Here is an 18,821-nt window from a genome sequence, read left to right as displayed (position 1 = left end):
GAACTTTGAAAATGTAAGCACAGTAATGGTACCAACTGTAAAGAATTGAAAGTCTTTGAATGGTTATTGTATATAATTTTGTTTTGGAATAAAGTATATTTTGTTTAATAAAAATAAAAAAAACTCTGGCCACTGTGACCCTCGACCAAAGCACCCCACACCAGCTTGCAAGGTCAATGATGGACATCCTGGTGGAGGGGCACAGGACTAGCTGCCTGTTTGACACGGGCATCACTGAGGGTTTTATTCACCCGGACACGGTGCAATGCTGCGGACCCGTGACACGGCTGGTAAGTCAGAGGGTCACCATGGCTTCTGGGTCGCATTCCACAGACATCCGGGGGGGGGGGTTGTGTAGCGACATTGGTGGTGCAGGGCACAGAATATTGGAACTTTGCGTTACTGGTCATGCCTCAGCTGTGTGCCCCAGTGCTATTGGGGCTCGACTTCCAGAGCCACCTGAAAAGTGTCACAATGGAGTATGACGGGCCCCTCCCACCAATCACTGTCAGAAATCCTCAGTTTTGTGGGACTTCGTCATATACCCTGCTACTGACCACACACACACACCGACCCGCACATCCCACCCAACACCATGCCAACGGCCGCTCTACTGACACCACTTGCAGCCTCTCCACCCTCAAGATCCCTCCCCCACCGCTGTTCGCCAACCTGACCCCTGACTGTAAACCTGTGGCAACTTAAAGCAGGAGGTACAGCGCGGGGGACAGGGAAGGGATCATTGAGCCAAGCACAAGTCCTTGGGGGGCCCAGGTGGTCATTGTTCGGACCAGGCAGAAAAATAGGATGGTCGTGGACTATAGCCAGACCATCAATAGGTTCACGCAGCTTGACACGTACCCCCTACCCCGCATCGCGGATATGGTCAATCAGATAGCTCAGTACAAGGTGTACTCGACCATAGACCTGAAATCCACTTACCATCAGCTCCCCATCCGCCCGGAGGACCGCCCCCACACCGCCTTTGAGGCCGGCGGCAGGCTCTATCACTTCCTGCGCGTCCCCTTCAGTGTCACGAATGGTGTCTCTGTCTTCAAGAGGGAAATGGACCGGATGGTGGACCAGTGCCAACTGAAGGCCATGTTCCCATATCTGGATAACATCACCATCTGTGGTCACGACTGGCAGGATCAAGACACCAACCTCCAACGATCTTTCCAAGCGGCTAAAGCTCTTAACCTCACCTATAACAGGGAGAAGTGTGTGTTCGGAACCACCTGACTTGCTACCCTTAGGTATGTCGTGGAGAATGGGGTCATTGGCCTTGACCCTGACCGTATGCGCCCCCTGTTGAAACTCCCTCTTCCCACCACCCTCAGAGCCCTCAGACGGTGCCTAGGCTTCTTTTCCAATGGGTCCCTCACTACGCAGACAAGGCCCACCCCCTGGTCAAGTCCACCGCATTTCCCCTCTCAGCTGAGGCCCACACGGCCTTCAGCTGCATTAAAGGGGACATTGCCAAAGCAACGATGCATGCGGTGGACAAGACCATTCCCTTCCAAGTAGAGAGTGACGCCTCCGACTTTGTGCTGGCTGCTACCCTCAATCAGGCAGGAGGGCCGGTAGCATTCTTCTCTCGTACCCTTCAGGGCCCTGAAATCCAGCACTCTGTGCTGGAGAAAGAAGCCCAGGCCATAGTGGAAGCTATTAGGCACTGGAGGCACTATCTCGCCAGCAAAAGGTTCACCTTGCTGACCGACCAGCGCTCAGTTGCGTTCATGTTCAGCAACCAACAGTGGGGCAAAATCAAAAATGATAAGATTTTGAGGTGGAGAATGGAACTCTCCACCTACAACTTTGACATCTTGTACCGGCCTGGAAGGCTCAATGAGCCCCCTGATGCCCTATCCTGGGGAGCGTGTGCCAGCGTGCAGTTCGACCGGCTGTACGCCCTCCATGCAGATCTTTGCCACCCTGGGGTCACCCGATTTTACCATTTTGTAAATTTTACCATCACTTGAGGAAATCAGGACGATGACCAGGGACTGTCAAATCTGCGCTGAGTGCAAACCGCACTTCTACCGTCCTGAAAAGGCACAACTTATCAAGGCCACCCGCCCTTTTGAGCGACTGAGCATCGACTTTAAGGGCCCCCTTCCTTCCACCGACCGCAAAGTGTACTTTCTCAACATAATCAACGAGTACTCGCGGTTCCCCTTTGCCATCCCCTGCTCCAATACCACTGCCACTTCTGTCATAAAAGCCCTGCGCCAGCTCTTCACTCTGTTCGGATATCCCTGCTATATCCACAGTGATAGAGGGTCCTCCTTTATGAGTGACGAGCTGCGCCAGTACCTGCTGGCTAGGGGTATTGCTGCTAGTAGGACCACGAGCTATAATCCCCGGGGGAATGGACAGGTGGAGAGGGAGAAGGCCACACTCTTAGCCCTTAGGTCAAAGGGATTGCTGGTCTCTCGCTGGCAGGAGGTCCTCCCCGAGGCACTCCACTCCATCCGCTCCCTGTTATGCACGTCCACCAATGCCACCCCTCATGAGCAACTCTTTTCCCAGGAAGTCTGCCACTGGGACCACCCTACTGGCATGGCTGACGTCCCCAGGGTCAGTGCTGCTCCGGAAACATGCGAGGAGCATTAAGTACTCCCTGATTGTCGAGAGGGTTCGCTTACTTCATGCGAACCCCCAGTATGCCTACGTGGTCTTACCTGATGGGTGGGAGGACATGGTCTCCGTCTGCAACCTGGCGCCCGCAGGAGCACCAGACCCCTACCCCGAACACTCCACGGTGACTATGAACCCCATACCCACTGAGGTGTATACCCACGAGACACTGCACACACCAAGCCCTACACAGACTCCTCACGACACTCCCATACTGGGCGCCACGCACACGCATGAGGGATTACTGACGCCTAACGGGCTGGCACCTCAAGTCAGGCCGGAGCCAGCACAACCACTGTCACTGGTGCAATCACCACCGGTGCTACATAGATCGCAGCGACAGATTCGACCGCCTGATAGACTTAACCTGTAAAAATACTTGTAAGAAACTTCGCTCCGTGGGGACTCTCTTTTAAAACAAAGTGGGGGTGAATGTGGTAAACTATGTATACCCATCTGGACACGCCCCTCTGCTTACTGCTCCTGCGGCTTCTCCCACAGACCCCTGTATAAAGGCGATTGGAGGCACTGCTCCCCCCCCCTCCAGTCTCCAAGATGCTGTGCTCCATTTTGCTGCTAATAAAAGCCTATCGTTCACCTCCCCTCTCCGAGGGTTATTGATGGTGCATCAGGATCAATTGGGTCAATCATCAGCTGGCTTGTTAATGTGGAATTCTTTATAACGATGCAAAACCTTACACTACAGATTGTACCGATATGCTCCTGATTCAGATTAATCCTGAACATTATTGAAATTGGGATTCTGAGGGAAGGTGAATAAAGTAATGTACATTTTATTTCAAACCTTTTTTCTAAACAAAAGCTAGAAATCGATTAAATTTGTCAGCACAGGCCTAAGGTTAAGATGTAGGGCAGAAGAGTTGGTGGCAACTTAACTCTTGCAGATGTTGAGGGAAGCAGTTAAGGCTGGAGAGTTTAAGGCAACGATCAGCCGTCTTCATGGGGTGCCCTGTCTTTTATTTTGACTGTATTCTGGTTAAGCTGTAACCGCAGCTGTGAGTTGATGATGAAAGGGATGTCTCAGGAGAGATGCTGTTTGTCTGGCCATGGCGTAACCTCAAATCATGGCTCTGCTTGATACTGTAGATATTGTGCATTGTAGTACAAATTATGCAAGGAAAAATAAAACAATTGCCCTTAGTATCCAGTCTTTAACATAAGCTTATTTTCCTTTCAGCTTGAAGTTTTTAAAATGCAAAAAATTAACATCAGTGATTTTGCGGTAATGCAAGATGCACTTGAAAAAAACTGGAGATTAATTTGTGTGATGCATCTCTGATACTGGAATTGGGAGGCAAGAAAAAAGCTTTGACCATCAGTATGTTCTTCTGCCAAACTGCTTGGTACATGTTACCATAACAATCGTGGAAGTCAGTTTTGAGCAGCCAGTCCGTGGTTCACAGTGAAAACACAAGTGGTGGAAAGCTTTAGATTGAACTTGCCGATTGGCTACACATATCACAAACACGATAAAATCTGCTGCAGATGCTGGAAATCCGAGCAACACACACAGAACGCTGGAGTAACTCAGCAGGCCAGGCAGCATCTGTGGAAGAGAGTAAACAGTTGATGTTTTGGGCCGAGTCCCTTTGTCTAAAGAAGGGTCTCAGCCCGAAACGTCAATTGTTTAGTCTTTTCCACAGTTGCTGCCTGGCCTGCTGCGTTCCTCCAGTATATTGTGTGTGCTACTACACACATCATGATGTAATTTATTCCTCTTTGTTATCACAAAGACAAACTAATTTGCATTTTAGTGTCTCAATGTTAATTATGGTGTTGTCTCCTTAGAGAGCCCAGTTCGTAGTCTGCCCACTCATTAGAACTTCTTTCCACAGGCATGTTTAAATTTGCCATCTTTTACACAGTCCATGAACTTTGTTTCTATTCTGGCAAAGCTGAAGCGGTTTATCTAGTCCCTTTTGGAATCTTATAAAAAGCAAATGCATCCTCTTTATCCAGTACAGATTTGTCCAATTAATTCAAACCTTCATAATCCTAACTGATTTTAATTCTTATCTCTACTCTAGGTGTCCCTCGGTGAATGGGTGATGTAGTATTTAATGACCACATTTGGTGTGAAAGGTTAGATGTGAGGGAAGTAGTAACAATAATCATCCAGAAATGAATATGCAAAAAATGGGGATACAAAGCCCTTGTACGTGTTTGCCCCACAGCTTTAAATCTTGTCCGTACACTTCATCATACTGTTCAAAACATTTTACTTGCTTTCTAAAGGGTCAGCAAAATTACACAAGGGCTTCATTTGTTTCTTAGCAGGGAGGACTTCTGTCCAAAAGCAACATACAGAAAGCAGATTCAACAGATATACGCCCAGTGGCCTTTTTATTAGGTACATCTGTGCATGTCGTTAATGCAAATATCTAATCGGCCAATCATGCGGTAATAAATCAATGCATAAAAGCACACAGACATGTTCAAGAAGTTTAGTTGTTATTCAGACCAAATATCAGGATGGGGAAAATGTAATCTAAGTGAGATTCACTGTGAAATGAATTGAATTGACTTTATTTCTTACATCCTTGACATACATGAGTAAAAATCTTTACGTTACATCTCTGTCTGCGTGTGCAATGTGCAGTCATAGTAATTTATAATAAATAGAACAGTCAAAGAACATAAAAATACACTCGGCTCACTGTGAGTTAATCAGTCTGATGGCCTGGTGTCACGAAGCTGTCCCGGAGCCTGTTGGTGCCAGATAGGGTGGTTTGAGTATCTCAGAAATTGTCGATCTCCCGGGATTTCCACACACACCAGTCTCTAGAGTTCACAGAGAAAAGCAGCAGTTCTGTCAGCGAGAGCGCTTTGTTACTGAGAGCAGTCGGTGGGGGACGGGGAGAGTGACAGTAATTTAAGTTACCACTCATTACAACAGTGGCGTGCAGAAAAACATCCCTGAGTGCACAACACAAAGTGGATGAGCAACAGCAGAAGACCACTGGCCACTTCATTAGGTACAGGAGGTACTGAGTGTATATTCAACAAAATCTGAGACCATATAAGTTGAGTTTTTTTTGCAAGGGTAGAAGCTTTTGTGGTTTAATACAGTGCTGGTGAATTCTGATAAATGCATTTTATGCAGAACATCTGCCAACTGATTCTGGGTTGTTTTTTTCAGGGATGATGGGGTGTGTGAGGCTGGAAACATACCAAAGGCATGACTAATCTTTACAAGGAACAGGGAATGTCCATTAGTTACAGTTATGACTAAACATTATTTTAAATCTTGCAGACTTAATTAGAAAATCTTCCAAATAATTTACTCACAGTTAAGTGAAGTAAACCCAAAGTGCTTGCACAACATGCTTCCTCGCTGTAAAGTTTTGCAGTTCATCACCTTCCTAGACCAATAAATTGCATGCTTTTTTTCCCAATTGAATATCAGTTAAAGCTGATGAAAATAATTGGATACTCTAAAATTCAATTTAGTGCTGGCTTTAAGTTGTTACTAATTCCCTTCAATGCTTAAAGTCCAAATTTCTCGCAGATTGTAACCCAGTCTTGGGTTAATACTTGGTATGATGGTTAAATAGTTTGTCTGACAGCCAGTCCAAGGGAAAGGAGCCGGGGGGTGGGGGGGTGCGGTGTAGGTAATACAATTCAGTTGAAGTAAAAATTTAGTTGTTGCTGTTGAAACGGACTGCCACATTTTACCCCTAAAATCAAGCCTAATTGGGAATTATTGAGACCTTGGCCTCAATACCTCCATGTAGATGGATGGTGGAAATGTATTTAATATTTGCATCATGCTCTGGTATGGAAACACTAATGCCCTTGAATGGAAAAAAACTGCAAAACTAGTGGATGCAGTCCATCGCAGATAAACCCCTCCCCACCACTGAGCAGATTTACAAGTAATGCAACACATGCAAAATGCTGGAGGAACTCAGGAGGTCAGGCAGCATCTGTGAAAGTGAATAAACAGTCGATGTTTCAGGCTGAGGCCCTTCTTCAGGACTGGAAAGGCTGGGGGGGGGGTGGTGAAATGTTGCTATAGCAGGAAAGCAGCATCCATCATCAAGGACCCCCTCCATTCAGGCAATACTCTCTTGGTACTGCCATTGGGAAGCAGGTACAGAAGCCTCAAGTCCCTCACCACCAGGTTCAAGAACAGTTATTACCCCTCAAACATCAGGATCATGAACCAAAAGGGATAACTTCAATTACCCCACCAATGAACTGATTCCACAACCTGTGGGCTCAATATTAAGGACTCTTACAACTCATGTTCTTGATATTTATGCTTATTTATTTATTTTTTATTATTATTTTGCACATTATCTGTTGAGTGTTTTTTTTCATTGATTCTATTGTGTTTCTATTTACTGTGAATGCCTTGAAGAAAATTAATAAGTGCTTTGATAATAAGTTTATTTTGAGGAAGGTAAAGACTCCACAGTCTCCAGTGAGTTCCCTATTAGTAAGCCAGGAGGCTAAGGACTTTGCTAGGCTCTCAGTACTAGTGGATGACTTTGTTGTTGCAATACATTTTCAGGACTAGTTTGTAACAAGTCCATGGTTACCAAGACAATTACTTCCATGTTTTTTATTTAAATGATTTTTTTTTTAGAAATAGACTTCCAGTAGTAACTGGGCCTCTGACATGATTCTGGGGGGAATTTGGGGCAAATCAGGAGTGAATTAATAAAGGTTTACATCACCCCAGTATTGTAGGTGTACCTGTGAGGTGTCTCTTTGTTACACCTTTGGTTCATTTTTCAAGTTTCTTTAGTTAAATTGAATTTGCTGGTGGCTGTTTAAAGGCTGTGAACTCAGTGCAGGTATGTGGATCAATATGGAATATGTGATCCTTGGGCAAGTCAAAATCAGGTCTAATGCCACCAGCATATGATGTGAAATTCGTTGCCTTTGCAGCAGCAGTACAAGTAGATACATAACAATAGAGAGGGGAAAAACCTGAATTACAATAAGTATATCTATATTAATTAGTTAAACGAGACAAATTTTAAAAAGTAGTGAGGTAGTGTTCATGGGCTCTGTGTCCATCCAGAAATTGAATGAAGCCCTAATCTTGCAATAATCAATGAAACGGAGGAGGCCATTGGAAGGTTTCACTTCGCAGCCTCTGCCAGGGATACAGTTTTTCATTTACTAAGCTGCAGATGGATTCCTTCCTCTCTCGCTGTCAGGAATATTAAGTGTGTATTAGCATAAAATTTACTCTCCAGGAAGCTGAGTGTTATTAGGATTGGATGACTCTTTCAAGTTGGATACAGCTTTTCCATCATGATTATATTTTTTATTCTAAAGGTATTACACCCAGGTGCAATGAGGTTCCTTGCTTGTGTGAAGCTCACAGTAAACACTGTACATGGTAATAATAAATTCAGCAACAAGTGCAAAACAACAGGCTGGTGCAAAGATAGTGGGTGCAGAAAGAAATGCCAAAGTGGTGAGATTGGAAGAGGGAGAATTGAAGTTTTAGGAACACAAGTAGAGTTCATTATAAATTATTTTTGTTTGCCCTTTGCATTGCATTGTCCAGCCTGCAGTGTAAACACTAGTATATGAAAAATTCTTTCTGAACCTTTCCTGAGCCATTGAAAATAACATTTCCTTAACCCCTTTTACAGCCTCAGGAGTACTGTTGAAGTGTTGCCACTGTGTCACATAGGGAGAACGGCAGCCAATATCACATGAACAGTACTCTTGTTTCACAACTGCACCCTTTTACGTCTGTTAGCAGCTTTTGGGGGCTTTCAGCTGATTCCACGGCACGTGACCGTGAGCTGTTGGCGCATGGCTGCAGTTGCTCTGTTTGCTGACTGTTTGCTCTGTTTCCATCGTCAGAAAACAGAACAATGCACATCGTCAGTGACCTCAGCATGAGTGCAGATGGAGGAAGTAGCAAGGCACTCTCAGGCCTTAGTAATAGTCAGGGAATGCCAAAACCAACACCGACCGGCATGATTTCAGGTTACAAATCAACACTCTGTATTTCTGTTGATTTCTTAACTTCTGATATTAAACAGATTGTGGTAGTGGTGCCAAGCTTTGCAAAGTTCTCAATGAGTTAGTGAATGCACTTCTTATAGGTCTCTTAAAGGTACTTTCAGACACAATGAATTATTATGTACAGGGTTAGTACTTGCAGAAGAGCTGCACCGATTCCCTCATGCTTCTCCACACAACTGTTTGTAACCACGGTCAGTGCTGAAGCAAGTCAAGATGATGCTTAAAGCTGCAATTAAGGGCTTTGATTTTGTTCCCAATTAATTGCTGTCCTTGGCCATTCCCGTAGAGGTTGTCGTGTCTGTGGGAGGTGCTGAGTAAAGCCTGGTGAAACACTCTGGTACATCTCGGAGACAGCACAGTTTGCGTCCAAATTGTAGCTATGCGTGGGAGAGTGAGCGCGGTGGTCTCGAGCTTGAGTTCTTCAGTGGAGTGTTCGGCATATATGATGCCTGCATACTGATGCCAGATTTTTTCATTCATAGGTCATAATTATATAGATTCTTCCGTTTGCTGCCACTTGCAAAAGCATTAGGAAAGCCTTGACTGCACCCGTCTCTAATATTTTCCATGTCTTCAGCTGTTGTGAGCTTCATGTTTGGTATCGCTTGGATTGTTGCCATAGCTTAGTCTGTGGTTGTGACATCAGCATACAAGTTGACAGTCTAAATAATGTTTCTGGGGGAAATGAAAATAAATGATTTTATTGCGTCTTCTCTTTAGCTTGGCATCCCAAAGTTCCACCTTTTTCCAAGAAATGCCAATGCGTATGTTTTTATCAAGGCGATTGTTGGAATGGAGTGGACTTGGGGGGTGGGGTACAGTTTTAGGAGAAGGAAGGGAGAGATGCAGTGTCTGAGGACCACTGCATATGCAGTAAAATGACTGCCTTATTCTGATTAATTGACTATTGAACTTGTTCTGTCAGGTGTCCAGCTACTGGTTGTAGTTTTAATAATTTAGAATTCAGACAAGAATAGGGTTGATTTTGCTGATTTCTTTTTGCAAGGAAGAAGCCAATAATAGTGCCTTTGGGAAGTAGAGAATTAAACTTTGAAACTGTTCTCAAGCAATGAGGAAGTCCAGCTTCCCCAGTGGTGTCCATCCATCTGTGTTCAAGCGCTGCTTTAATTTCCATTGAACATTGTTATATTTTGACATAATTTCTGAACAGCCTCAATAGAGTACATTTATTTAGTGTCTAGTCTGAACTTTAAAATGCTGCTGCTTTAAAAACCAGAGACAAAATTTGCCAAGTAATGTTTATAAATTTTCAGACTTGTTCATTATTCCCGTAATCAAGACTATGTTGCTAAGTAACTCTGGAGTTTTTTTAAAATGCTATGAAGCTATCAATTCTTAAATCAATATTTATTTCTACTGCATATTTGCTCAGCATCTTGTGCACTTATGATTGCAAACTAGCTGGAAACATTTTTAATAACTGTATCTGAGTAAGCATTCATTAATTTTGCTAAATTAAGTCAATGTAAATACAAAAAAAACCACTCAAATTAGTGAAGTGAACTTTGTGCGTAATGTAATGAACTGAATTTGAGCCAGCTGGCAGTGAATAGTGAACTGACATTTCAGGACAAGGGGAAATTCGGTTCTTGTGTTGAAAACTGGAAAGCTTCAGTGTTAACCCCTCAGATCAGATCAGAGCAGGCACAGCTTCGGAAACAGATACCCACTTTCACTGGCGTGACAAAACGATAAAGCCAGGCTTGTCAAATTCCTTGATCAAGTATATATTCCATCCTGGGTTTTTAAGTTCTGTTGCTGCTATCTCAAGTGCAATTAGAGAGGGTTTAAGGTGCTGTCAGAACAATGTGCCATTAATACTTTTTTTTAAAAAAAACATTTGGATGTGCTTCAGGATGAAGGAAAGCCTGTGGCTTCATTCACAGCCTGTACTGGTTCTGACTGGGCTGAAGAAGGGAAGCATTCAGCAGAGCTCCCATTTCTGATTCATTATCTATAAGCCCGACGCTATGGCAGCATCGCATTTAAGTCATTGGACTAGTGTCCAAAGCCCTGGACTATTGATCCACACTCCACTGTGATAGCTGAAGTAAATAAACCAGACTGTTGAACAAACTCATCTGGTTCACCAAAATCCTTCCCAGTCTACTAGTCCTAAACGTCTCTCTTTACATACATAACATGCAAACAAGGCCTTTCGTCCCACCTTGACCCTGTTGACCTCGATGCTTGTCTGTACTAATCCCATTAAGCTCTCTCTCTGTGCTCCTTTCCTATCCATGGACCTATTCGAAAGCCCTTTTTTAAATGTTGCAAGCATTGTCATCGTATCTGCCTCTACCAGCACCTTGGAGCTCTTTTGAATTTCTTCCCCTCATCGTTAATCTGTGTCTTTTAGTTCTCGACCCCGACTGCCCTAGAAAAAGGATACTGACTACCTATCCTATTCATAATTTTATATACTTGCATATTTAGTTTCAGCCTCCTACATTCCAGCAGGAATAAATGCTGCCTGTTCAGTCTTTCCTTATGACTCAAATCATCCATTCCAAAGATTCAAAATACATTTATTATCAAAATATATATTCAGAATACAACTCTGAGATTAGTCTTCTCCAGATAGCCAAGGAAACATCAATCGCCCGATGCGTGAAAGAACAAGCTGTGCAAACGGCAAAAAGCGACACATAGAATGTCAAACATCAAACCGGGAGGCCGGTATTACTCAGTTTAGTTCAGCGCTGTGCCGCTAGCCCACTGCCGAAGCGCCTCAGTCTGTGTTGATCTCCCTGATCAAACCACTCAAAAACAGCAAAACAAGAGTAACCAGAGACCAGAAAGATGTGCACCATGAACCTCAAGGTCCCTCAAAATGAGTCCTTAGCCTCGCCAATCAGTTCTTGCAGCATGGAACTAAAGTCTCCTGCACCTTCCTCCGGCAGCAGGTTAGCATGAGAGAGAGGAAGACCAGTCAAACACAGACAGGCAGTGACGAACACCCGCCTGTCCTCCACTCTTATCCTCGTTGACTTCAACCTTACTTGGCGCCTCATTCGAAGGGAAGCAATGGAGTTGATCATGGGGTCATGCCCTCAATGCCTCAAACAGAGGGAAGCAATGGAGTTGATCATGGGGTCATGCCCACAATGCCTCAAACAGAGGGAAGCAATGGAGTTGATCATGGGGTCATGCCCTCAATGCCTCAAACAGAGGGAAGCAATGGAGCTGATCATGGGGTCATGCCCTCAATGCCTCAAACAGAGGGAAGCAATGGAGTTGATCATGGGGTCATGCCCTCAATGCCTCAGTTGGAGGGAAGCAATGGAGTTGATCATGGGGTCGTGCCCTCAGTTGGAGGGAAGCAATGGAGTTGCCCCCGAATCCAGGCCTCTAGGCTGTGCACTCTGCAGCAAAGTGCCCGGTTGCTCAATCAGGCCAAAAACACAACATCGACTGAGGTTCCAGTTGCAGTAGGGTCATATTCGAAAGAAGTGGTTTTGTAAACTGTCGTCATTGGTCACGTTGTTCGCTGGCGCCATGTTGCCTGGCTCCATCCTGGTGAATCTCTTCTGCCCTCTCCATGTTTCCATATTTTTCTACAAATTTAGAAGGAAGCTGTCTCAGCCCATTAAGTCTGTTCTAGCTCAGAGAAAAGCAGCTGCTGCAACTCCTCAACAGAATCTGTCACTCACCTAAGCAATCTACCAACCCAGAGCACCTGGAGGAAACCCAGGGAAATCGTGTAAACTCAACCCAAGTGTTCAGTGATGAACCTGGATCACTGGAGCTGTGCAGTACTAGCTGTGCCACTCTTCCTGCCCAGAGACTCCAAACCCTTCACTGTGCCGACATTGAACTGCTTCCTTAGTTTGCCGGGGGACATGAGATTAGAGTTGGACATTGAATGGCAGAGTTGGCATTGAAGGAAAATGTGTGGACATTGCGCAGGAACTGGATGTGGGCAAGGATGTTTACTGTGATGTAATAATGTATAATGTTACCACAGTGTGATTCCCACAAGACGTGCTTTCTCTTCCTAATTTACCATGTACAGTATCATTAGAATTAAAGTAATACCCTGTTCCTATAAGCTAGTTTAATGGTACTTTTTTAAAAATTGAAAACTCGCTAAAGAAAGTGTTCATTTGTCACTTTGTCGATTTAAAAAAAAATTCAGCAAGTAGCTGTGAGTTCCCATGGGAAATATTTGTGGTGTTGTCTTTAAGGATTTTATATGCAATAATGTAATGAACCGTAGAAATCCCCAAAGTGTCTTGATGTACAAGTGTTGTGCTATTTCAGGGGGGAACAAAAGCTTAGAATTTGCTTTGTTTTCCAGCATCAAGTTGTTAGCTGTGCAAGAAATTACTGATCAGGAAGTCTTGGAAAAGGTAAGGTTTTTTTAAAACCATCTTTTTATTTTTAAATGATTGTGAAAATCTTGCAAGAATGGTTCAACTAATGGAAGTTGACAGGCCATTCAAGAACAATCATCGTTCCTTTTGCTCAGTCATTGAAAGTCATAGATAATAAAACTCACATAATACGGCTGCATTCATTTCTGGTCACCCCATTGGCGTGGGGGCTTTGGATAGGGTGCAAAAGAGATTCACCAGGATTCTGCCTATTTGGCATCTATTCTAAGGAGAGATTGGGCAAGCTTGTGATGTTTTCTCCGGAATGGTGGAGACGAAACCTAATAGAAGTTTTTAAGATTATGAGAGGCAAAGATAGACACCTGGTTTCTTTTCCCCAGGGTTGAAATTTCTAATTCTGGAGTTCTTGAATTTAAAGTGAGGGGGGCAATTTGTTTTACACAGTGACAGGTGCCTAGAATGCACTGCCAGGTAAAAACGATAAGAGGAGGTTGAGAGGCTTTTGAATATGCAGAGATGGAGAAATATGAACATTGTGCAGGCAGGAAGAGTTAATTTAGTTAGGCGTTTAATTATTAGTTTGACGCCATGTCATGGCCTCTTTCTGTGCTGCACTGTTCTGTGATCAGAGTGAAGCTGCATCAGTTGGTGCTGAGTATCTCTAGCTCTGGTGGAGTTGGGAGTGCTTGTGTTTTAAGGGCCTCAGTAGTGGTCTATCAGCTGCATAGAACAGCTTTGGCTGAACCGGGCTGGAGACCAGGGGGTGTGCAACCAGATGTTGAACCCCGGGGCTCATGATTGTTGACACGTGCATGTTGATCAAATCTGGGACCTTGGAGATGAGGTGGTGGCATTTCTTATGTTAACATACCCTCTTTCCTGGTGGCATTGAGCACAAATTTGAGAAAAATGTCCTCTTTGAAAAGACCTTTCACAGCTTCAGAAGACACCAACCTGCTTGAAAAAGAGAGACATGACTGTAGTGCTGGCCTGGGGCCATGGTGAGCCCCAGGCTCTGCCATTAGGTGCGGGCTATTGATAGATTTATTGATGTTGTCTTTTGTCCATATTTATATGGATTTACTTTGCTCTGAAACAAGGCTGAAAACATCACTGTACATTCGATGGAAATGTTGATGTTTGAAGTAAATCAGTTATATATATCATCAGAATCTGGGCCGGCATTTAAATGTATTTTTTCTCCATGCTTATTAATTCCAAGTGCCTCAAGTTAAATGTAGTTTTGGTTTGACATGTAATTGCAGATAAAAGATTGCGGCGCTCAAAGACTGGTGCTGCATCGTAGTGTAGGTTGTCCCTCATTTCTGATGATGGCGTAACTTGTGCGGGAGGAGTTTTATAGTGGAAAAGCCGTTGCACTGGGGCAATTTCACTCTCTCAGTCTCAAAAATCCTGTTACAAAGGTACAAAAAAAGTCATCATGACTGGAGATCCTGTTGTAGTGCTTTTGGATTATTGGTTTTCTAACTAAAGAAACTGTCTTCCATGCGTATGCATTTCAGCATTTCATTCATTAACCTCCTTGCTCAAATTCTCTCGTGGCCTGGAATTGAGCTTTAGTAAATTACAGTATCTCTGCTAAAACTTATTGTTCGTATTCCCAGGGGAGAGCATATGAGGCACTGGACTGTTTGCAACAAAATGCTTGGTTGATTATATTTATATATTGCCTTTTACATTTCTAGACACTAATAGCCTTTATCCACAATCTGTGTCAGTAGGATACTTCCTGTTATGAACAAGTAAATTGAAAACTGCTTAGCTAAGGTTCAGAAAGGTTACTGCCAAAGTGAATCATAACCTGATCTACATTCTGAAAGAAAGCATACACAAGTGGAGTTGTAAATATATTCAACTTCTATTGGTGTTAAGATTCAAAGTACATTTATTATCAAAGAATGTATATGTTATCCAACCTTGAGATTTGTCTACCTACAGGCTGCTGCAAAGCAAGAAACCTGAAAGAACCCAGTTTTAAAAAGACGGACCCCCAATATGCAGAGAAAGTGTGGGGGGGAAGCACGAATCATATAAGCATTAGAAGCGAGAAACAACAGCTGTAGCATTGCAAACCAAATTGAGTCCTTAGATTCAAATCCCCGGAGTAGGCCCAGAGCCTCGGTCTCAGTTCATCATATCGCGACGAAATTCACAGAAGTGAAGCACAGCAGCGGGGGCAGTCTCACAGCCTCAGTGTCACGGAGAGAGAAGCCCCAGACTCACTGGGCCAGCGTTTAAATTGTCCGATCAGTGGATGGTATCTCAGATTAGGACAGGCTCCACTGTGGCGAATTGGTCCAGTGGCCTAGAACACGTCACCAATCGATTCGCTTCAGGCCTAGATTTCGCTGCCAAAGAAGCAGATCTCGAACTCTTTAAATTGGCTTGGCATATAGAGCAATACAGACTTGCAGCTGAGTCAGTTGGATAGGCATTGGAATTGCTCTGCTCTGCCTTGGCTTCTCCTTTCCAAATTGTTCACTCCAACCAGTACAGCTTTAACTCCTACTGTGTCAATTTTGCAGCGTACTAGCATGGCACATCTTGAACACACTCTCCTCTTCGTTGTTTGCGGAGATAGTTTACCACAATTTACTTCTAAAAAAGTGTTACCTACAGCACAATACAGGCCCTTTGGCCCACAATGCTGTGCCGAACATGTACTTACTTTAGAAATTACCTCGGGTTTCCCATAGCCCTCTATTTTTCTAAGCTCCATGTACCTATCCAGGAGTCTCTTAAAAGACCCTATCGTATCAGCCTCCACCACCGTCGCTGGCAGCCCATTCCACGCACTCACCACTCTCTGCACCAAAAAAAAATTACCCCTGACATCTCCTCTGTACCTTAAAACTGTGCCCTCTCATGTTAGCCATTTCAGCTCTGGGGAAAAAACCTCTGACGATCCACACAATCAATACCTCTCATCATCTTGTACACCTCTATCAGGTCACTGCTCATCCTCCATCACTCCAAGGAGAAAAGGCCAAGTTCACTCAACCTTTTCTCATAAGACATGCCCCCCCCCCCAATCCAGGCAACATCCTTATAAATCTCCTCTGCACTCTCTCTATAGTATTCACATCCTTCCTGTAGTGAGGTGACCAGAACTGAGCACAGTATTCCAAGTGGTGTTATTAGTAATGTTGTTAATTGAATTTCTTTGCTTTCAAACTACCAGTAAGCTGTCATACGCTTTTGGTAGCGCCAACTGAAACGGTGTTATTTGATATTATAGCAGCAGCGACAATGACATTTGTTTTTGTATTTCCTGCCCAAGAATTCGCTTGTAGCTGCATCAAAGGACATAAAGGCAAGAGCTTAGGCCGTCAGCAGTTTGTCTTCTAGCTGGTAATAAAGAAGACAAGAATGGCAAAGAGCTTTGAGGAAGGAAAACCGTGGTTTGTGGTGGGCAGTTTTTGCCTGTTTGTGTTGTATAAATCTGAAACTCCAGAGCTTTGATGGAAGAAATTCCAGGAATTTGAGGATAGATGACTGAAGGCATTACATTGACATTGAGACAAAATGGTGGGGATTACACAGGCCAGACTGAGAGAACCCAGAACAATTGGGCTTACAGAGGAGGCACAAGGCCACGGAGTAATTTAAACAGGAGGATGAAAATTTTTAAATCTGAAATGTTGGCTAGGAGTTCAGATGTAATTAAGATATTTTATTTCTGTTACCCTTTACATTTTCAAAAACTAATGGACTATTTTCACAACGTGCGTCAGTAGGCTAGTAATCTCTGTAGTGTGGAACTGCTTGTCCTCCCGTCAACCCGTTTTTCCACTTTGGGAACAGCCAGTCAAGCAGCTGATTATTGCAACAGGAATGTTTGTTTGATTCAGATTAATAGCAAATTTTTTGGAGGCATAATGTGCATGATAAGTATAGAGTAAATGGCAGAAACCTCAGGAACTGTGATGTTCAGAGGGTCTTGGAATACAAGCCCATCACTCCCTGAAAGTGACAACATCAGTGGATAGGTAGCAATGCAGATGTATGGTATAGTTGCTTTTTTTTTTGGTTAGGGCATTGAATATAAACATTGAGAGATTTTGTTACGATGTATAAAACTTTGGTTGGGTCACATTTGGAATATTGTGTGCAATTTCAGCCACTGCATACCATGAAACATGTGGAAGCTTTGGAGACGGTGCTTAAGAGATTCGGAAGAGATTACAGAGTGTTGGCTTAAAAAAAAAGTTGGACAAACCTGGATGGTTTTCCTGAAGTTTTGAAGGTTGAAAGGCAAACTGATGGAGGCATGTAAAATGATCAGCAGTGTAGATAGGGTACATGGTCAGAATGTTTTTCCCAGGATGAAAACATCAAATCCTAGAGAGCATATATTTGAGGTGTGCCAGGGGGAAATTAAAGGAAAATGTGAGGGGATTTTTGTTTTACAGAGTGACAAGTGCCTGTAGCGCACTGCCATGGGAATGGTGGAGGCAGACACAATAACAACACTTAAACAAGCATGTGAGTAGGCAGGGTGGAGGGATAGAAACAATTTGCAAGCAGATGAGATTAGATTTGACTGGCATAGCCCGTTCCTGTGCTAAACATCTTGTGTGTTTTTTGGAGTTTGTGGTAGACTGCCAGATAAAAGTAAGGGAACCAACCATATGTTTATAGGAAGTGGAGAATCTCACTAATAGGACATAATAACTATTCCAATAAGAATGTCTTTTTCTTTAAACTTTTCATTTACCAATTCCATGTTGAACTTGCTCTTCTGTTAACATCTTGCATATAAAGAAATTTGCTTTGATAAATAATGGTCTTTGAATGATAAGGAAGAAATTCAATTCAAGGTGACAAAATGATGCCTATCCTTGCAGATTCTGTGTTGTACCTGGTGGCTGAAGGTGGATAGAGCTTTTGGTTTCTGTAAGGGGCACCAACATCAGCAAGGGATGGAATTATTTGATCTGCTATGTCAATGACCATAATGAGTGGAGATAAATCTGACACGGATAGATCATAGATGTCTGTAACTAAACCTAGAATATGCTCTGTTAAATGGACTAAGCACTATGCCAGTGTGGATTTGATGCGAATGAGAAAACTTCAGGATTATTTATCTGAGATTGCAGCATGCGTTAATCAGACGGAGGAATGAAAAGTTGGTCTCTAGGTTGGGGGGGGGGGAGGAAGGATGGGAAAATATGAATGGGAGGTGGGTGGGAGCAGCCATTGGCTAAAAATAAGTAAATCAGTTGCAGCGATTCCAGGAGCCTAGTGAGGGATAAAATGAGATTTAGAGGATTCTATTTTGAGATTACGGCCACTAAGTATCAGTAGAGGAAATTACTTTCAAATTCCCCTGAATAACTGTCCTTGAACTTTAACACAGATTAAGTCTGTGGCGTAAGTTGCTCCATAAATCATGATCTATGTACAGTGTGATGTATGCTGTCACTTTCATAATGACCCCTGCCCTGCAATGCTTGCTTCTGTAAAGATTACTGACATTAACCTTCTGCTGCCTGCTGCTCTTGCCCTTCTCTGTGGCTCTTACTCTTTGTCCTGGAGATTCTGAACTAAAGGAATCCTCTACAGAAAGGGAGGGGGGAGGGAAGGAGGGACTCCAACGCTAGCTGTAAATTTGTCATAGGTCAATGATACACAGCCTTTTCTCTGGGATAGCCAGGAAGACCATCTGAATCACACAAAAAGGGAACTTATGTGAAATGCTTTATCTTAGCCATCTGTATCCACTTCTCGTCATTTGCATGATGAGACAATGCTAGTTTCTAGTAGTAGCCTAGTTGATGT

General features: G+C 43.6%; 1 protein-coding gene across 2 annotated transcripts in view; it reads left to right on the top strand.

The window, feature by feature from the left end:
- eepd1 (endonuclease/exonuclease/phosphatase family domain containing 1) overlaps positions 1-18,821 on the top strand; it is a 137,875-nt gene that overhangs the window by 79,048 nt on the left and 40,006 nt on the right. For both annotated transcript variants that reach the window (XM_059945427.1, XM_059945428.1), the window contains exon 4: positions 12,980-13,031. In XM_059945427.1, the coding sequence (XP_059801410.1) occupies positions 12,980-13,031 (52 nt within the window). The remainder of the gene's footprint in view (positions 1-12,979; positions 13,032-18,821) is intronic.

This window comes from Hypanus sabinus, chromosome 20, assembly GCF_030144855.1.
Source record: "Hypanus sabinus isolate sHypSab1 chromosome 20, sHypSab1.hap1, whole genome shotgun sequence".
Taxonomy (NCBI): Eukaryota; Metazoa; Chordata; class Chondrichthyes; order Myliobatiformes; family Dasyatidae; genus Hypanus; species Hypanus sabinus.
The sequence above is the reverse complement of the archived record's forward strand: the minus strand, read 5'-3'. Positions and strand labels throughout refer to the sequence as shown.